At 47.5% G+C, this 19,087-nt stretch overlaps 1 protein-coding gene across 3 annotated transcripts in view; it reads left to right on the top strand.

The window, feature by feature from the left end:
* Positions 1-19,087, top strand: part of ELAVL1 (ELAV like RNA binding protein 1) — a 47,341-nt gene that overhangs the window by 9,969 nt on the left and 18,285 nt on the right. For all 3 annotated transcript variants that reach the window (XM_037158914.2, XM_037158911.2, XM_053670900.1), the window contains 3 exons: positions 6,182-6,369; positions 13,507-13,610; positions 15,218-15,371. In XM_037158914.2, the coding sequence (XP_037014809.1) occupies positions 6,198-6,369; positions 13,507-13,610; positions 15,218-15,371 (430 nt within the window). In that variant the 5' untranslated portion in view covers positions 6,182-6,197. The remainder of the gene's footprint in view (positions 1-6,181; positions 6,370-13,506; positions 13,611-15,217; positions 15,372-19,087) is intronic.

The raw sequence follows: 19,087 nt of genomic DNA, 5'->3' as shown, positions 1-19,087 counted from the left end.
TGGTGCAGTGTTTAAGAAGTCTTTGCCTCACCCAAGGTCATATATTTTCCCCTAGAAATTTCCTGTTTTTACATTTTAGAACATTGGGTGGCACAGTTTTTCTATAAAGAGCCAGATAGTAAATATTTTCAGCTTTGTGGGCCATGTGGTCCACTACTACTTGACTCTGTAGCTATAGGGCAAAAAGAGCCACAGACAATACATAAACAAATGAGAGTTGTTGTTTGCCAATAAAACTTTATTTATAAAAACAGGCAATGAGTCACATTTGGCCCCCAGGCCATGGTTTACCAGCCACTGTTTTAGAGAGGTAACTCTTCACCAGACATTGGAAACACACTGCCCATCTCCGGATAATGAGAAAGGAGTAATTACTGTGCATCCATGAAAGAGGGTGAGGGAGAAGGCAGAAGAGCAGACTTCTAACTCTGAACAAGGATGAAGAGAGTGAGGCATAAAGAAAAAAAGAGGGAACTTCCGGCCAAGATGGAGGCATAGGTAGACACACTGTGCTTCCTCACACAACGAAAATAAGTACAACAACAATTTAAAAACAAAAAACAACCAGAACTGACAGGAAATCGAACTGTATGGAGATCTGACAACCAAGGAGTTAAAGAAGGCACATTCATACAGACCGGTAGGAGGGGTGGAGCCAGGCAGCTGGGCAGAGAGGAAACGTGGCAAGGCAGTGGGTGGTGAACTCAGCAAGGCAGCAGATTGTGGAGTGGGGCAGGCAAGGCTGCATCTGGCCTGCAAGGTGGCAGTTGGAGGACCAGCGAGGCAGTGGCTAGTGGAGTGGGTATCCCATATTTGCATGCAGATAAACTGTGAGGAGCAACTGGGGAGCGAGACAGACCTTGCGACCCAGGGCTCCAGCACTGGGAAATAAAGCCTCAAAGCCTCTGACTAAAAATACCAGTGGGGGTTCAGGCGGCAACAAGAGAAACTCCCAGCCTTACAGGAGAGTTTGTTGGAGAGACCTGAAGGGTTCTAGAATTTATACAAACCCACCCACCTGGGAATCAGCACCAGAAGGGCTCAATTTGCTTGGGGGTAGTGGGGGAAGTAACTGAAACCATCAGCAAGAGGAGCAAGTGCTGTTGTTCCCTCTCGGACCCCTCCCCCACATACAGCATCACAACACAGCCACGTGGGTTGCCCCACCCTGGTGAACACCTAAAGCTCCATCTCTTACTACATGACAGGTGCGCGAGACAAAAAAAAAAAAAAAGGCCCAAAGTAAAGAACAGATCAAAGCTCTAGAAAAAATACAACTAAGTGATAAAGAGATAACCAGCCTATGAGATGCATAGTTCAAACTGCTGGTAATCAGGATTTTGGCATAATTGGTTGGATTTGGTCACAAATTAGATGAACAAATGAAGGGTACACTAAGTGAAATAAGGGAAAATGTACAGGGAACCAACAGTAACAGGAAGGAAACTGGGACTCAAATCAATGGAGTAGACCAGAAGGAAGAAAGAAACAACCAAGCAGAAAAGAAGGAAGGAACAGGAATTAAAAAAAAATGAGGAGAGGCTTAGGAACCTCCAGGACATCTTTAAATATTCCAACATCTGAATCATAGGGGTCCAGAAGGAAAAGAGGAAGAATTTGAAAACTTACTTGAACAAATAATGAAGGAGGACTTACCCATTCTGGTAAAGAAAATAGACTTCCAGGAAGTCCAGGAAGCTCTGAGAGTCCCAAAGAAGGTGGACCCAAGGGGGAACACACCAAGGCACATCATAATTACATTACCCAAGATTAAAGATAGGGAGAGAATCTTAGAAGCAGCAAGAGAAAAGGAGACAGTTACTTACAAAGGAGTTCCCATAAGACTGTCAGCAGATTTCTCAAAAGAGACGTTGCAGGCACGAAAGGGGCTCGAAAGAAGTATTCCAAGTCATGAAAGGCAAGGACCTACAACCAAGGTTACTTTATTCAGCAAAGCTATCATTTAGGATGGAAGGGTGGACAAAGTGCTCCAAGATTAGGTCAAGTTAAAGGAGTTCATCATCACCAAGCCCTTATATGAAATGTTAAAGGGACTTATCTAAGAAAAAGAAGATTAAAAATATGAACAGTGAAAGGACAACAAACTCACAGTTATTAACAACTGCACCTAAAACAAAAACAAACTAAGCAAACAACTGGAACAGGAGCAGAAATCACATAAATGGAGATCACAGGGAGGGTTATAGGGGAGTGAGAGGGGGAGAGAGGAAGAAAAGGTAGAATAAGGAGCGTAAATGGTAGGTTCAAAATAGATGGGGAGGTTAAGAATGGTACAGGAAATGTAGCAGCCACAGAACTCACATGTAAGACCCATGGACATGAACTAAAGGTAGGGAATGTGGGTTGGTGGGGTTGTGCAGGTGGAGGGAAATAAAGGGGGTGGGAAATGGGACAACTGTAAAAGCATAATCAGTAAAATATATTCTAAAAGAGGAAAGAAGAAAAAAGGCTAGAATTGCATTTGGAGCAAAGTACATTTTAATTTCTCAGAGTTTACCCTTGCACTTTGGTTCAGGCTTCAGCAGATGTTTTTGTTTGCTTTTGAGCTAACGATCTCAAAGTCTTCTGACCATAGATAGAGTAACAGGTTTGTGGGGTTTTTCATGATTAAACCTATTAATGTCCCATGCTTTCTACTGAAAATTGGTATTTATCTAACCATTCGTCATTAATGCATATATAGCTTATAGTCAGTATTTCACTTTTACCAACCAGGGGCTTGTGTGTTTCTTGCATGTTTCCTGAACATGTGTGTTTATTTCTGTAGAATAGATTCCTACAGTAGCATTCACATAAAAAATCTTGACACTACCAAATTATCCTTTAAAAAGATGGTACCATGTCCACTTGTGTCACTGATGTATAAGGGTATTTCCCCTTTATCTTTATATTGGATGTATTCCATTTGACAGGCAGAAAGTAGCATCTCTTTTCATTTCACATTTCCTTCATTATTCATGAACTTGAGCTTCTTTCCATGGTTTCCCCAGCTCATTCCTTTGCCCACTTCTTTGTTAGTGATATGTCCTTTTTTTCTTATTAATTTGTAGGTGCTCTGAATGGAGTTTTCTTAACCTTGGCAGTATTGACATTTTGAAGTTGGATAGTTCTTGGTGGTAGGGGCTGTCCTGTGTCTTGTGGAATGTGTACAAGCATCCCTGGCCTATACCCATTACACCAGTGGTACAGACACGCACAAGCACACCCTACACTGCCCCTGCCCCTCCAGTCATGATTCACTGCCCAGTGTTCCCTGGGGACAGAATCACCTAGGGTGAGAACCACTAATCTAAGTACTGTAATAGGTAGCAGTTTGACCCTTGAACAACGTGGGCATCAGGGGTGCTGATCTCTTGTGCAGTTGGAAATCCACCTATAAGAATATAGTTGACCCGTGAACAGCACAAGTTTGAACTACATGGGTCTACTGAGACATTCCAAAGCCTGCAAACTTTCAGCCCTGTGTTAACGTCAACTGTATCTTCTGCCAGTCTGCTGCTTGTCTCTCTGATGCCTTTTGCCATACAGAAGTTTTTAACCTTATGAAGTCTAACTTTCCAATGTCCTTTTTTTTTAATCTTTTTTATTTATTTATCTTTAGAGGGGAAGGAGAGAGGGAGAGAAACATCAATGTATGGTTGCCTCTAGTGCATCCCCTGCAGGGAACTGGCCTGCAGGGGACCTGCCTGCAACCCAGGCATGTGCCCTGACTGGGAATCGAACCGTGATTGTCTGGTTCGCAGGCCCGTGCTCAGTCCACTGAGCTACACCAGCCAGGCCCAATGTCCTTTTTTTATGGCTTTTGATGCTAACCTATTTTATAAAGAGCGGAGAACAAAGCATTTGCAAATAAGTAAAAGTAATGCTGGGAGATTGGACTAGTGTTGCATGTGGTATACAGCCTAAAGCAAATTTGAGACAGGAAACCATACCCAATTCCTCTCTCAGTGTTGATTCAGGAGGTAGGGGGAAAACCCCTGAGCAGATGTGTCTGGGTTTTTATGTAACTACTTGCAAGGCTATTTTTTAAAGATTTTATTTATTTATTTTTAGAGAGAGGGGAAAGGAGGGAGAAAGAGAGAGAGAAGCATCAATGTGTGGTTGCCTCTCAAGTGCCCCCCCTGGGGACCTGGCCCACAACCCAGGCCTATGCCCTGACTGGAAATCGAACCAGCTACCCTTTGGTTTGCAGCCTGTGCTCAATCCACTGAGCTACACCAGCCAGGTGGCAAGGCTATTTTAAAAGAAGGCTAAATGCTCTTGAAAGCAGAAAAGCAGTGCTGGACATTAGGATCTGGAGAAAGGGGTGGGCTGTATCTATCCAGGACTTCCAGGCTAGTGGGCAGTGAGGTCTTTTCTCGATGATGTGTTTCAGGCTGGGAGTGGAGGATGAGAGTGCTGAGTGCCTGTGTATTTAGAGGCAGGGATGTGGGACAGATCAGATTAGGAGCTCACAGCAGTGTTTGTGATCAAGCCCAGTGTGAGTTGAGCTCTCAGAGAGGTGTTGGCGCCCTCAGCTGCACAGATAGGGACTCTGCTCCAAAGCTGTTTCTGATGTTTGTCACTGAAAGTAGAGACTTCTGCAGGTGGCTAAAGGCTTCCAAAACCTGCAATCTCTCAAGACCAACTTTCTCTAACTGCTAGAGAAATCCTAACCTCCTTCTTGGCTTAATCTCAATGGGTTTTGGAAGAAAGAGATATAAAGGGCCATTGCCTGCCTGCCTGCCTGGCTGGCTGCTAGAGGACAGACAAGGTATCCAGGTTGGATACTGCAAACTCTTCAGTGTCCATCTTCATTCATCAATAGTGATGAATATGAAGATGAGAAAAAGCAATCAGAAATCTTTGGACTCCTCCAGAAAGACAACCCAAACACTTTTCACTGGAGTTTGAATGATGGTGCTAAAGTTATTTGTATAGTTCTTTGAAGCCCTCTTTAATAAGTGGAAATGGTTGAACTTGGAGTTGTTTTGTTTTAATAACCTTTATTTTTGTTTAGGATTTATTTTTGGAGAGGGGAAGGAGAGAGAAAGAGAAGGAGAGAGACACCAGTGTGAGTGAGAAACATCCATCAGTTGCCTCTCACATGCCCCAAGTGGGGACCAGGCCCACAGCCCACGCATGTACCTTGACTGGGAATTGAACCAGCAACATTTCACTTTGCAGGATGATGCCCAACCAACTGAGCCATGCTGACCAGGGTGATATACTTTATTTTTTAGAGTAGTTTTACAGAAATATTCCAGAGAAAGTACAGAATGAGTATCTATATACCTCTCCTCCAACACAAAGTTTCCCTTATTAACATCTTACATTAGTGTGGTATTTTGTTGTAATTGATGAACCAATACTGATACATATTAGCTGAAGCCTGCAGTGGCTTTAGGGTTCACTCTTGGTGTTTTACATTCCATGGTTTTGGACAAATGTAGAAAGACATATATCTACACAGAATAGCTTCACTGCCTTAAAAATCCTGTGTTTTGCCTGTGTATTCCTCCCCCACCCCTCCTCAACTCCCAGCAACTACTCATCCTTTCACTGTCTCCACCGTTTTGTCTTTTCCACAGTGTCATATAGTTGGGACCATATAGTATAAAGTCTTTCAAGCTGGTTTTTTTTTTTAATTTAACAATATTAACAGCATTTAAGGTTTCTCCATGTCTCTGTGACTTGATAGCTCATTTCTTTTTTTTATTTATTTATTTATTTTTTTATCTTTAGAGGGGAAGGGAAGGAGAGAGGGAGAGAAATATCAGTGTAAGGTTGCCTCTCGTGGGTCCCCTGATGGGAACTGGCCTGCAACCCAGGCATGTGCCCTGAGTGGGAATCGAACTGCGGTTGTTTGGCTTGTAGGCCCGCTCTCAATCCACTGAGCTACACCAGCCAGGGCGATAGCTCATTTTTTTTTATTCTTGAATAATACTCCCTTGATTGTGTGTTTGTTTCTCAAATTCACCTACTTAAGGACATCATAGTTGCTCCTAGTTTGGGGGCAGTTATAAACTGAAGCTGTGGTAAACATCCATGTGCAGGTTTTTGTGTGGACTTAGGTTGAAGCAATGCTAAAGAGAAAGCCAAGTGCTAATGCAGTCATTAGTTTTGTCTCACATTCTGCACTGTGAGAATTAGGAATTTACTTGACTTTCTTTTCCTGCAGATTTTTTAAAAATACAATGTCTAATGGTTATGAAGACCACATGGCTGAAGACTGCAGGGATGACATTGGGAGAACAAATTTAATCGTCAACTACCTCCCTCAGAACATGACCCAGGATGAGTTGCGAAGTCTGTTCAGCAGTATTGGCGAAGTTGAATCTGCAAAACTTATTCGGGATAAAGTTGCAGGTAAAGAAGCCAAGATGTTTTTGTAAAAGAGGTGCTTGTGCCTGTCCTGCTAAGCGCTGTCTTTTTGACCTGTGACTCTGCAGTGTTGCTCAGCATAAAAGAGCTGCAGTCTTACACTAAGGCTTGCAAAGATTCATTTTTATCTCAGACTCTATACTTTGCTACTGCCGTTGTGTAAGATTGAATGTAGGTTCCCCAAAGAGGAAAAAGTCAACATCAGACAGAGAGCATGTCCAAAATAAGATGCAGGGGGGCAGGGGGGAGCATGCAGAAAAATGAGGAAATGAGGGGACACCAGAAACTGAGTCTGCTCTGAGACCTGTAAGGGACTAAGGAAGGACAGTTAGGCCTGGTGTGGTCCCCGCTGTGGATGGGCCAGGCAGGCCCATCTCTGTCTTCCCAGGCTCCTACACCTGGTCAGGCCCACTGCAGAGGGCTGAATTCCCTCATGGATGGCCCCTCATTAGGTTCAGGTCACCTCCTCTGTTTGCTGTCATTCCATCAATTTGAACATCTGAAACACACTGAGCTTAACACTTTGTGGGGGTGGAAGTAGGGCCGTGGCTCAGCAGGCTGGGGATGAGCATGTGTGGGCTTGGTAGGCATACTGAAAGCCCCTCTTTCCATGTAGTGTGACCACTAAGTCTCAGTGCCCCCATCCATAGTGTGGAGGTGGTACTGCCTACCTCCTGATGCTGCCTCCCTCATAAGGGTTTGTGGAAGGCCTAGCACCTGAAAGGGCTCTCATTCTGACTGCCCAGTTTCAAGGAATCTTGAGAAGAACATGGAAAGACCAAGTATTGTGGTTCTTTTCTCCCCAGAGAGAAATACTGTTTGAGGAAGCCCTGTCCCTCCCTGCTGCCTTACTCTCTTGCCCACCTCCTCCTCCCTCCCTTTCTGCCTCCTCTTCCTCTTCTCTGCTGTGGTGAGCTAAGGAATGAACAGTCCTGCCAAGAGGGCTCTGGCTGCCACCTAGGTTGTGGGACTATGATTCCCTACAGTGAAACTAATTTAAAAGTAAAACAGTATTTTTATTATGGAAATATAATACTCTCATTCAAACTTACATGCAGAGAAAGATATCGAACCCCCTGTACTCCTTGTCAACTCCCAGCATTTGCCACAGATGGGACAAGGCACATCCCTGGGACAACTGGCAGAGAGGCTGGCTGACCCCCTGTAGGGGATTGTTTTATCAGAGGGGCCTTGGAAGTTAAGTCTTTTAAGAACCCTTCCAATTCTTTTTTTTTCTTTTTAAGATTTTATTTATTTATCTTTAGAGGGGAAGGGAAGGAGAGAGGGAGAGAAACATCAATGTATGGTTGCCTCTCGTGCATCCCCTGCTGGCCTGCAACCCAGGCATGTGCCCTGACTGGGAATCGAACCACGATCCTTTGATTCTCAGGCCTGTGCTCTATCCACTGAGCTACACCAGCCAGGGCTAAAAAAATCTTTTTTTAAAGATGTTTATTTATTTATTTTTAAAGAGAAGGAAAGGAAGGGAGAAAGAGAGGGAGAGAAACATCAATTGTTTGCCTCTTGCAACTGGGGATCTGGCTGGTGACCCAGGCACGTTCCTGACCAGGAATTGAACCGGTAACCTTTTGGTGTGTAGGATGATGCCCAACCCACTGAGTCACACCAGTCAGGGCTCTTTTAAAAAAAAACTTGGTGAGATTTTCCAGCTTCCTGTAGCTCAGTTTTTCTCAGCTTGAGCACTATTGATATTTAGGACTGGATAATTCCTGTGAGAGGCCATCCTGTGCATTGCAGAATGTTGAATAGCATCACTGATCTTCACCCACTAGATGCCAGTGACACTTTCTGAGTTGTGACAACCAAAAGCTGTGCCCAGTCATTGCCAAGATTTCCTAGGGGGCAGAATCACTCATGATTGAAAACTGTTGCTTCGGCTGTTCTCCTCCTCCTCCTTTTTCTCCTCCTCCTATTTCTCCTCTTCCTCCTCCTCTTCACAGAGCCAGCAAATTAACTATCTCCTCTTCCTTAGAAGCCTCTTTCTTTGGCTTCTGTGAACCTCTTACCCTGGCTTTCGCCTGACCCAGAGGCCTCACTCTGCCTCTATCACAGACCCTTCCTAGTTGTTCACTTCAGTGGTCCTCAGGGTTACTCCCAGACCTCTTCTTCTGAAGCCTAGGCTATAGTGAACAAATGTACCCCAAAGCTTAGCTCCCCCTTTAGTTTTCCACCTCTCTCTCCAAGCTTCAGACCCCTGAACTTCAAATTCACTTTTCCAAACTGACCTTGACTTTCCCACAAGCCGACTGCTTGTTTCCCAGGGTCTCCATCTTAACGGATGGCGTCACTATTCACTCAGTGGCTCTGGTCAGTAATCTAAGTGTGCCCTTTGAAAGGTATCCCTGGTATTTGTCCTTCTGGATGTTTCTATCTCTTTTCTTCCATCTCCCCTGTCTTCACCCTAGATGAAAACACATTGCCCTCTGCCTGCATTAGTGCTCTTGCCTCTTGACTGGCCACCTGTGTTCCCTTCAGACCAGCCTCACTGCAGCAAAGCTATCTCTTGACAGTCCACATGTCACTCTCACTCGCCTGCTTTAAAACTTCTTGGTTTAGAGTCCCATTTCCTTTAGGATGCCTTCCCTGGCTCCACCTGTCAGCTTTAGATGCTTCTCTTTGCGTTCCCATAGCAACTGGGCAGACCTACTACATAGGTTTGCACACTGCACAGAAGTTGGAAATTTCTTATCTATTAGGTCCATATAATTCTTGAATTAGGGGCCCTATTTCATCTCTATGGCCCTGGAAGTAGCCACAGTCTGTTGAAGGAATGAATAAATGGAAGGGTCTGGGAATTGGAGGAGCATGCATATCAGCATAGGGATTTGTTCCCCCAGCAAATACTTATTCACTGGCAACCATGGGCCAAGCCCTGGTGACAGGAGGAATGAGGGGCAGAGTGATGGCCAGGATGCTGAGAATGTTTCGTGTGGTGGCCTCAAGATTCAGAATATTTCTGGCCAGTCAGGCTGCAGCCCCCACATTGGAGACATGCATTTGGTGTTGCCTCTTCCATCCACAGTCACTATGTAGCCCTGCCCTGCTCTCTGTCCTGATGTCCAGTCCCTAGGAAGCTGAGTTACTGCTTGCATGGTTGGTGGACCCTATTAGAAAAACAGTAACTTGGAGGCACCCGGGACTCCCCTGTATAACCATGGGGAACTCTGCTCTCTGGGCCTCCCCACCTGCACGTCCAGCACCAGCCGTCACCTGGGCATGTTGGGATCCTAGGGAGCTTTCAGAGCTAGCGAAGCCACCCACACCCCTGCTCCACTCCACCCCATTTCAATTTCATTGGTCTGGGATGTTGCCTGGCAGTGGTCACTTTTTAGAAGCTTCCCTGGTGATTATGATGGTCTGCCAAAGATGAAAGTAATTGGTTTATGGTAAAGGAAAGGGTAGAAGTGGGTGCTCAGCACTGTTAAGCACTCTGGTCTACAGCCTTGTCAATTAGGTGAAAACCATGGGCTCCTCTTTGTTCCCCCCTCCTCCTTTCCTCCTGCTGCACACAGCTGCCCACCAGAGAAGGTAGAACAGATTGAAGGGACAGAGCCAGCCCTGGGGATAGGTGTATGCAGAGGTCCCTCCCCACCTGGCCCCAGAAGGCTCAGCTCAGTCCAGGAGTGCTGGCAGAAGAGTTGCTCCCTGGCATGTTAGGCATCCCCCCCCCCCCCCCCCCCCCGAGTTCCCTCCTGCATCAGCCCATCTGCAAGTCTCCATGGGCCTTCTTCCCACTGCCCCCTCTCTGGTGCCCACCACCCTCATCTCAAACCTTCCTAAGCTAATAGACTTTCCACTGGGCCCTGCCTGCTGTGACTCACTATCTGCTGTCCACCAGCAGCCACCTCTGGCCCATTCTCCCATTTCCTGGAACACACCCATCATCTTCACCTCATAGACTTGGCATTTGCTCTTCAGTCTGGAATGCTTGCCATCCAAAGGTATTACTTCAGTTATCACCTTCTCTAAGGGTGCTTCTAGCCACCCTGTTTACCGAGGACCCATCCTGTCAGCCTCTCACCACAGAAAGACTCTCCCCATAGCGCCTGTGTGGTAGCTTTACTTCTTCCTCCTTGCTAGTTTGTTGTCCTCCTTGCCTACTGGGATGTGCGTTTTACTAAGGTACAAACTCCTCCTTTATGATCATCATCAAACTATCCCTCCACCCCAGCCAGCTTGGCCTTGGCTATGACACCTACTCGGTGCTTGGTTAATATGGGTGGACTTGTTGGGGAGAACTGGAATGGAGGCAGGACTGGGGAAGGCAGGCAGTGGCCGTTGGAGGGTATGTGCCTTCCTAGGTAACATTGGCAGAAACAGGCATACAGATAGTCAGAGAGGTCACCCAGGAATACTCTGATGAAGATAAAAACTATAGGCAGGAGCTTGGGGACCATCTCTATGAAATGGGCAGAGAACAAACCTAAAGAAGGACAGCCGGGGAGAAGGAAAACCTGGCACCATTGTCACATCATAGGGGAGCTAGTGCCTCAAGCTGAGAGCTCAGGAAACTGTCCTGAAACTGTCCATGGGGCAGTACGCAGGTATCATGGATGAATTTGCTGAAGGTGCTGGCAGTCAGCATTGACCACCTTGGGGAGCCAGCCAGGGCCATGTTTATATGCTAAGAGGAGCCAGCCACAGCTGAAGACACAGGAACAGAGCCTGGGTAAGCCTTCTTTGTGCCTGTTTTCCCCAGCAGTGCTTAGGCCACCTGAGGCAGTAGTAGGAAGAAGGCAGGTGCTCCAGGGTGGGGTTGACCTTGTTGGAAGAGCAGAAAGACAAAGAGACCCATGTGCAGGTGGTGCTGATCAGAGAGGCAAATGGGCCTGTCCAGGGCTGGTCCAGAGAGGACAGGCTTCTTGGTTTGGCCGTGGTAACAGGCAGTCACATTGGATTTGAAGAGCTGGCATTTGGGAGTAAAGCTCCCAGCCAGGCTGAAGTTTGGTTGGGAATTCATACCACAGACTTCTGCCTTCTCAGCTCTTACATTTGTGGTCTGGACTGTTTGCAAGGACCCTAAGTCCCTGACCTTGAGCCAGCTGTAGCTTTCTGAGCTGCAAGGATGGCTCTCCTGCTGGATAGGCTGGAGCCCCATAGACCTGCTCTCCAGGGTCCTCACTTTCTGGGGCTCAGGAGCTGAGTCTTTGAGATACTTGGGGTTTTGAAAATATGGTTCTGGAGGGTCAGGTTTTGTTTTTGTTTCTTTAAAAATAGAAAATGGCCATGCAAATAATTTATAGCTGCTCCTCCTTGAAGGAGGGAAAGGGGAATTCCGCAAAGCACTTCCTGAGTGTGGGCTACACAGTGACTTCCTTCCAAAGCTTACAGTATGGGGGCAGGGGTGACCTTACAATGGAGAAGAAACTTGCCAAACTACCTGCCTCAGCCAGGGGATCACGGTCAACATTGTCTTAAGTCACTCAGACAGCCTGCACCCCTGATGTGATGTGGTGAGAAGGGCACTGCACTCTGTTTTCCCTCTCAAAACCCACCACCCCAAACTCACCATTCGAAAAAACATGACAAATCCAGGTTGAGGGCAATTCCACAGCATCCCTGAGCAGCCCTCAGAACTGTTGAGGTCATCACAAGCAAGGGAGGTCTGAGAAACTGTCCCACCCAGGAGGAGCCTGAGGAGACATGAGGGCCAAATATTACATGGGATCTGGGATGGCATCCTGGGACAGAAAAAAACATTAGGGGGAAACTAAGGCAATGGAAATCAAGTGTGGACTGCAATTAATAGTAATGTATTTCTGCTGGTTCATTACTTATAACAAGTATTCCATCCATTCTAGGATGACTTGTCACTAATGGGAAACTGGGCATGGGGTATATGGGAACTCCCTGTATTATCTTTGTAATTTTTCTTTAAATCTAAAAAAAAATGTTGTTTTTATTTTAAATGGCAAAACCGAGTTAGGCTGTCCACTGGGTTGGTTCCCCCAGCACTATGGGCTAGCCTACATAGCTGCGATGAGGAGCTCAGCCTTTTTGTGCTCAAGGCCTGGTTGTATTGTTTACCTGCTCATTATAACTCTCTGCCAGCTGGAGAAATGGAGCAAAGCTCAGTGGGGGTGGGTCTTGGTCTTAGACACAGGTCTATTTCTGCCCAGGGCAGTGCCCTGTGTGTAGTGGGGGCCCGCCCTATAGCATGGCGTGTGCTCAGGTCAGTTGTCATGTTGGTGGTTCCCTGAGCCTCCTGCTCCTCCCCTGCAATGAAGGTGTAAAGGTGGAAGGGTCCTTCCACCTCTGACCCTCAGCCTTTGCTCCTGTCTGACATCCTGGGAACCCACAGTCCCTCACCGACTTTGCTGAGTCCCCTGTGGGTATTTAGTGGGTCAATCTCACTTCTAAAAGTTTCACAAAGAAGGGATGGGGACATGCTACCTGTAACCTGGGATTTGTTTGGTGAGAACTTCAGTTTCTGCATCCCTATGACTCCCCCAGACTTCAGCTGACAGTGCTGTCACAGGGAGGCCACTGCCGAGGGGAGCCTGCCAGCTTGGCCAGGGCTGTGAGGGCAGTGCAGGGCCCAGTGGGGCTACACCACCCTCCATGCTGTCCTTTCCTTCTGCTCCCAACTGAGGTGCAGGGTTGGGAAAGTAAGTGGAACTGAGGCTGGGTGGCACCAGGGCCCAGTGAGCTTTTCCCACTCTGGGCCTGAAAGTGGTGGAGAAATGCCCGTCTGCCACTCGTAACCTCCCTCCTACCCTTCCCAGACCCAGGCCACCTTGGAAACCCACAGAGTGGCCATCACCAATGGGGCTGGTCACTGTCATTGCTTTGGTGATTGGTTCCCCATGATGTAGTCAGTAGCACAATGTTTCTTTTTAAATAACTTTTTATTACAAAAGTAACATTTGTTCTTTTCCTAAAATGTACAAGTTTGCCAAAAATGTATTAACAAATAAACCATTAATGTAGACTGTGACTCACTTCCTGCAGGCCCTAGCTCTTAACATCCCTGTATTTTTTTCTGTGTCTTTCCTCTGGCCTTGCTCTTTTGAACCCAGCCAGACACAGGAGGGCACAACCTGTTTATCCTCTCACTCACGTTCTCAGTTGGTTTACCAGTGTGCCTGTGTTCTCCCACAGGACACAGCCTGGGCTATGGCTTTGTGAACTACGTGACTGCAAAGGATGCAGAAAGAGCAGTGAATACACTGAACGGCCTGCGGCTCCAGTCCAAAACCATTAAGGTAAAGAGTGGCCAGCACCACCCCATTCATTCCTGCCCTGGGCTGGCATTGACACCAAGCCCATGTTGTCTCACTGTTACTGTCAAGGACGCCATCAGCACCTTGGAACCCTGGCATTTCCAAAGCCCCTGGGGAGCCCCCTGTTTGCTCACAATTGAGGCCTTGCATGTCAGGTGTGTGTTAAGTGGTAACTGTCCAAGACCTCCAATTGTGGCTCATAGCTTCCCCAGCCCCACCAGTAAAGGGAGGGTCCCCATGAAGGGCACACACACAGGGGTAGCCTCTGGGGCTACCCAGGCCTTTCTGGCTCAGGCCTGCCCTGCAGCTGCAAACCAGCTGCAACATTCCCATCCTTGTGCAGCCCTGTTCCTCTGCCCTGCCCACTCCTGGCTCACTGCAGTGACACAGCAGTATTCCCCTTTCTACCCCATCACAGCCACTGCATGCAGTAGTCACTTAGCACATGTTTATTGAGCACCTACTACATACCAGACAGTGAACAAATCAGACAAATTCTGTGCCCTCACAGAGCCAGGTGTGCATGTGTTCTTGGCACACTCCTGCCCTTCCTGGCAGGCCTGAGCTCTGTTGTGGCAGACACCTGTTGTCTGTGCTCTCTCTCTGCCTAGTGACACCAAGAGATCATGTTTGCTTTTATGTTATGGACTTAAGCCACTCATCAATCACATCAGTTTTGTAACTCTCAGAAAGTTCTGCACAGTCCCTAACTTCTGGAGCACACGGTTCTGTTTCCTTCCCTTCCATCTCCCAGCCTCCTCTCTTGGTTCTGACCCCGTTGGGTGTTACTGAGTCCCATTTCCCCAGATCGCCCCTTTGCAGGCAGAAGGGCTTCCTCGCAGCTTCCCCTTCCCAGCAGGAGTGTGACTTTGGATCCATCCCTCCTTCTGGCCTGCAGGGACCACAAAGCTGTTGCTTTTTCTTCAAAGACCTTTTCTTTGAAAAAGCACCAAAGACTTTTTCTTCCCATCAGCCCCTGGAGCCTTCCCTCACCACCTCTAGTGCACACACACACCATTTCATCTGAGCCACTACAAAAGTTCCTCTTAGCCTTTCTTCACTTTTGGAAAGCATAAACACAGAGGCCTAGAGTCATGTAATATTGAGGATTTGAGTGTGGAAGTTGGGGTTCCCCTTGCACTGGTGGGCCCCACCTGGGCTCCTGGCTTGCCTCTGGGCAGGTGCGTGTCCCACTCTCAGCAGCACCCAGCTAGCTCTTGCCCACCCCAGGGGCTCTTCTCTGGCACATCTTGTTTTCAGCCTAGCTCATCATCCAGAGAAGCATAAGGCCTTGGTAGGAGAACGGATAACAGGGTTGGGTCCCTGCCCTGCCATCAACCAGATGTGGGCCCTCAGTCACTTTTTTTGTAAAATAGGAATAATGTTCTCACGGAGACGTCAGGGCCAGGTAAGAAAACGCTGCCAGCTACTGCCTCACTGCCTGGCCCAGCAGGCACTCCCAGGGGTGGCGGGTGTCTGTGTGCTCTCCTGCCATAGGCTGGCTTTTTCTCACTCCGGAATTTAACTCCCTCACTTGGCGTTTTGGCCACTTCCCTGCCCTAACCCCAGGAAGCGGTTTTGTCTTCAAGGTGTCATATGCTCGCCCGAGCTCAGAGGTCATCAAAGATGCCAACTTGTACATCAGCGGGCTCCCCAGGAACATGACCCAGAAGGATGTGGAGGACATGTTCTCTCGGTTTGGGCGAATCATCAACTCCCGGGTCCTGGTGGACCAGACGACAGGTACAGCTGTGGCCTGGGATGCGTGGTGAGGTTTTCCTCCAGGGCAGGGGCTGGGTTTTCTAGGGAAGACAGGTCATGTGTAAATTTAATGTTGTTAGTGGTTCTACCAATGAAGACAGAATTGAAGTGAGATGACATTGGCCTTTGTTTTATGAGAAAGAGGCATGAAAGAGTCCCCATGTCAAGCTGGCATTTTATGGTAAAAACACCAAAACATTCTGGCACCAAGACACACCTTCCCTTAGATACCCAAATGTCCTGGTCTGGCCTGTGACGGGGGTTCAGGGTTCGCTGCTATTCTTACTGCAGGCACTTAGCTTACCTCATGGTCCAGTTCTTTTTACTGCCCTGAAGCTACCAGGGCAACTGTTTCTCATTTAGATAACCCACCCACAGAACTCAAAGGTGCTGAATTCCTCTTGCTGATCACCCAGGCCCTGCTCAGTTCATTTCAGTTCAGGACATTAGCTGCTTGGGCTCTGGGTTTTGCATGAAGCAGTCAGGCACAGCTGAGCTGAGGCTCCACACACACCCTTGGAAGCAGCCCTGGAAGGCAGGTAGGCAGGAATCTGGGTTCTGACCCTGACTGTGTGGCCCGCATGCCCTGCTGGCCAAGGAACTGGGATTGGAACATCGCTTGCCAATTGCTATGCGAGCCTCTATCTGGGGAGCAGTAAGCTTGGGCCATGCCTACTTTATGACTCCTCACTTCTGTTCCCACTAGGAATGGGAATATTCCAACAAACTAGAAAGGAAGCTTCTTGCCCACGGAGACCAGGGAAGCTAGTAGACTTGTCTGTGGTTGATTGTTATGTTCCTCTGACACAGAGTATGCACCACCCCCTTGTCTGTGGTATTAAAACTAATATTAGGCCCTGGCTGGGTGCCTCGTGTGGTTTGGAGCATTGTCCCATACACCGGAAGGGTGTGGCTTCCATTCCCAGTTGAAGTGCACACAGGAGGGAACTGAGCAATGTTTTTCTCTCACATCGATGTTTCTCTCTTATCTCTTTCTCCCCTTCTCCCTTCCTCTCTCTCTAAAAAAAATTAATAAACATATTCTCAGGTGAGGCTTTAAAAAATAATAATAATATTGAGTAGTTAGGTCACAGGACGTCATAGCTCTGAGGTGAGCTACCCATTGCAGAGCAGACTCTGAAGAAGAACGGAGTGGGGGCACACACAGTTTTCCACCTTGCCCCTATGCTGTGTGCTTCAGGACAAGGCAGCCTTGTCTGCTGTTCTTCTTTCTCCAGCCCTGGTTGTGGAAGCTGAGATTGGTGCCTCTTGAGGCCTGGCCTTGAGAGGAGTGGGCAGCTTGAGTGCCCCAGTGGCTTGAGGAAAAGTGGCTTGTGGTGTGTGGTCCACAGGCTCAGGCCACGGGTATTTCATAGGAGCTCTGGGTATTCCCCTAGTCTGACAGACACCTGCTATGACAGCAGTTTAGGGCGTAGGGAAGGTATATGGCCTTACCCCACCCATATTACCTTCTTTATTCTACCCCTTTACTCTGAGGTAGAGGGTGGGTGTTCAGGTAAGGACACTGTTTACTTGGGATGAACCCCCCTGGCCTGCACCAGATAAGTTTCCTTTGGTTCCTAAAGCCCCCTTTAAGAGGGAATGATGTGGTCAGCTGGTCAGTGCATGTATGGATTCCCAGCTCCACCTGTATAGAAGCGTCTGCCTAGGGCCCACCTTCTGCCTCCACAGCCCTGTTTCTCTAGCTCACACGATCCCAGCTTTGCCTCTGCAGATCTCTGTCCAGCTCTGCTGAGCACTGCCTTGCTCTCTAGAGCTGGAGTCCAGCCACTTTGAGGAGACTTCCCCTGGCCACCTAGTTTTTATGTCCCTTCTGTAAACAGCTCCCTCAACCATTTGCTGGGGATTTTGCCTTCTTTCTGTCTCCTAGAGTGTTAGGGGCAACCAGAGCTGCCCTCCAGGCTTAGCTGTGACCTCAGGGTGGTGTCCTGCACCCTCTCTCTCCCTCAGGCCTCCCTGCCAGCCTTTGCCTTCAATGAAGGGATGGGAGTCCCCACCCCACACCTTTCTCTGTCGTGGAATCCTCAAAAGAGGAGAAGAGGGAAGGGAAGGGAGGGATGAGGGGTTCCCTCCACCAGCTCTGCTTTCTGACCTGGGGGTGGAATTAGAAAGTACAAAGGTGAGCCCCCCAGGGCTGTAGGCTCCCCTTCTTCCCTCTGTTCTAGAGGAGGCCACCCACCCAGAGCTGCTCTATTGGTACTCCATGGAGCCCATAGAGGGCTGGGGCAGAGGACAGTGTGGCAGGCAGGTTTGCCTTCATATGACAATGCTTTTTATTATTGAAATGGGGAAGCTCTCTTAAGAAACCTTACAACCTGAACTCATAGAACTTAATTTTTTTTTAAATTTCTTTGCTTCTTCATCCATTTTAATTGTGAACTTTATACTTTACTCATCTGGAGATTGTGCCATTTATTGGTTTCCGCTCTTAATTCCAAAAAACACTAGAGGGTTCTGACCTGTGTGGCTCAGTTGGTTAGATGTCGTCCCACAAAGTGACTCTGGATCAGGGCACATGCTTGGGTTGTGGGTTTGGTCCCAGTAGGGGCACATGTGAGAGGCAACCTATTGATGTTTCTTTCTTATCAGTGTTTCTCTCCCTCTCTTTCTCCTTCCCTCTAAAAATAACTAATGAAGTTTTAAAAAAACACTAGAAGGAAAAAAACATTACAAAGCTATCTTCAAAAGTATATGTATATTCAGCAAACATGTGAATTAACATCCCCTTGCGTTAACTAACATTTTTCTCTTTTTTCTATCTGTCTGTCTGTCTATTTATTTATTTATTTATTTATTTATCTTTAGAGGGGAAGCCTTAGGGAGAGAAATATCAGTGTATGGTTGCCTCTCGTGGTTCCCCTGGTGGGAACTGGCCTGCAACCCAGGCATGTGCCCTGATTCGGAATTGAACCGCAATCCTTTGGTTCACAGGCCCACTATTTTTATGTTTTCAAAATAACATTTTCTTTCTCTTTCTCAGGTTTTGTCCATTGCACTATGTAAGTTTTCATTTGAAAGCCATTTGACAAAACCAAACAGGAAAGTCCCACTTGCACACACACTTTCTCTCTGCTTGATCTTGAGGTCTTTATAAATAGAATGAAGCTGTCTCCTTATAGGAGCCAGCCAGCTCCAGGTTTCAGCATCTTTTGCCTGTAGGTAGATTTTATTCAGGTTTCCATCTGTCTAAACTTTTTCATGCCCTTCAAGAACAAATAAAAAGAACATTTTTAGGTGTTCTTTTGAATTGAAATTGAAAAATAAAATCAAGTTCTAGAATTTCCTGGGGCACGCATGTGAGTTGCCTGGTCTGACCTCACTAACTCAGTGAGTGTTTGCCTGTTCGAGTATGAAAGCTATATTTAAGGAGCTAGGAAGCCACTGCTGGGGGCAGCCTGAAGGCTACTGGGAGCTGCTAGATGGCCCCTGGGCTCTGTGCTAGGGGTCGGAGAAGCTTCCCGGTGAGAGCGTTAGTGTGTGCCTTAGGACACACCATGGGCTGTCCACTGTAGGTTACAGTTGTCAACAAAGAAATCCTGGTGCCAGGGTCCCTGACTGTTCACTGTGTGCTTCAGTAGGGCCCACGGTGCCACATCCAAGTCAGGCCCAAACATGGGGTCAACCATGTCTTGCAGTGATTTTTGTCATCTCAGCACCCCACTAAGATGTTCCTGAGT

Source organism: Artibeus jamaicensis, unplaced genomic scaffold, assembly GCF_021234435.1.
Source record: "Artibeus jamaicensis isolate MK-2021 breed Jamaican fruit bat unplaced genomic scaffold, CSHL_Jam_final contig_648, whole genome shotgun sequence".
NCBI lineage: Eukaryota > Metazoa > Chordata > Mammalia > Chiroptera > Phyllostomidae > Artibeus > Artibeus jamaicensis.
This window is presented reverse-complemented; position numbering and strand designations above follow the sequence as displayed.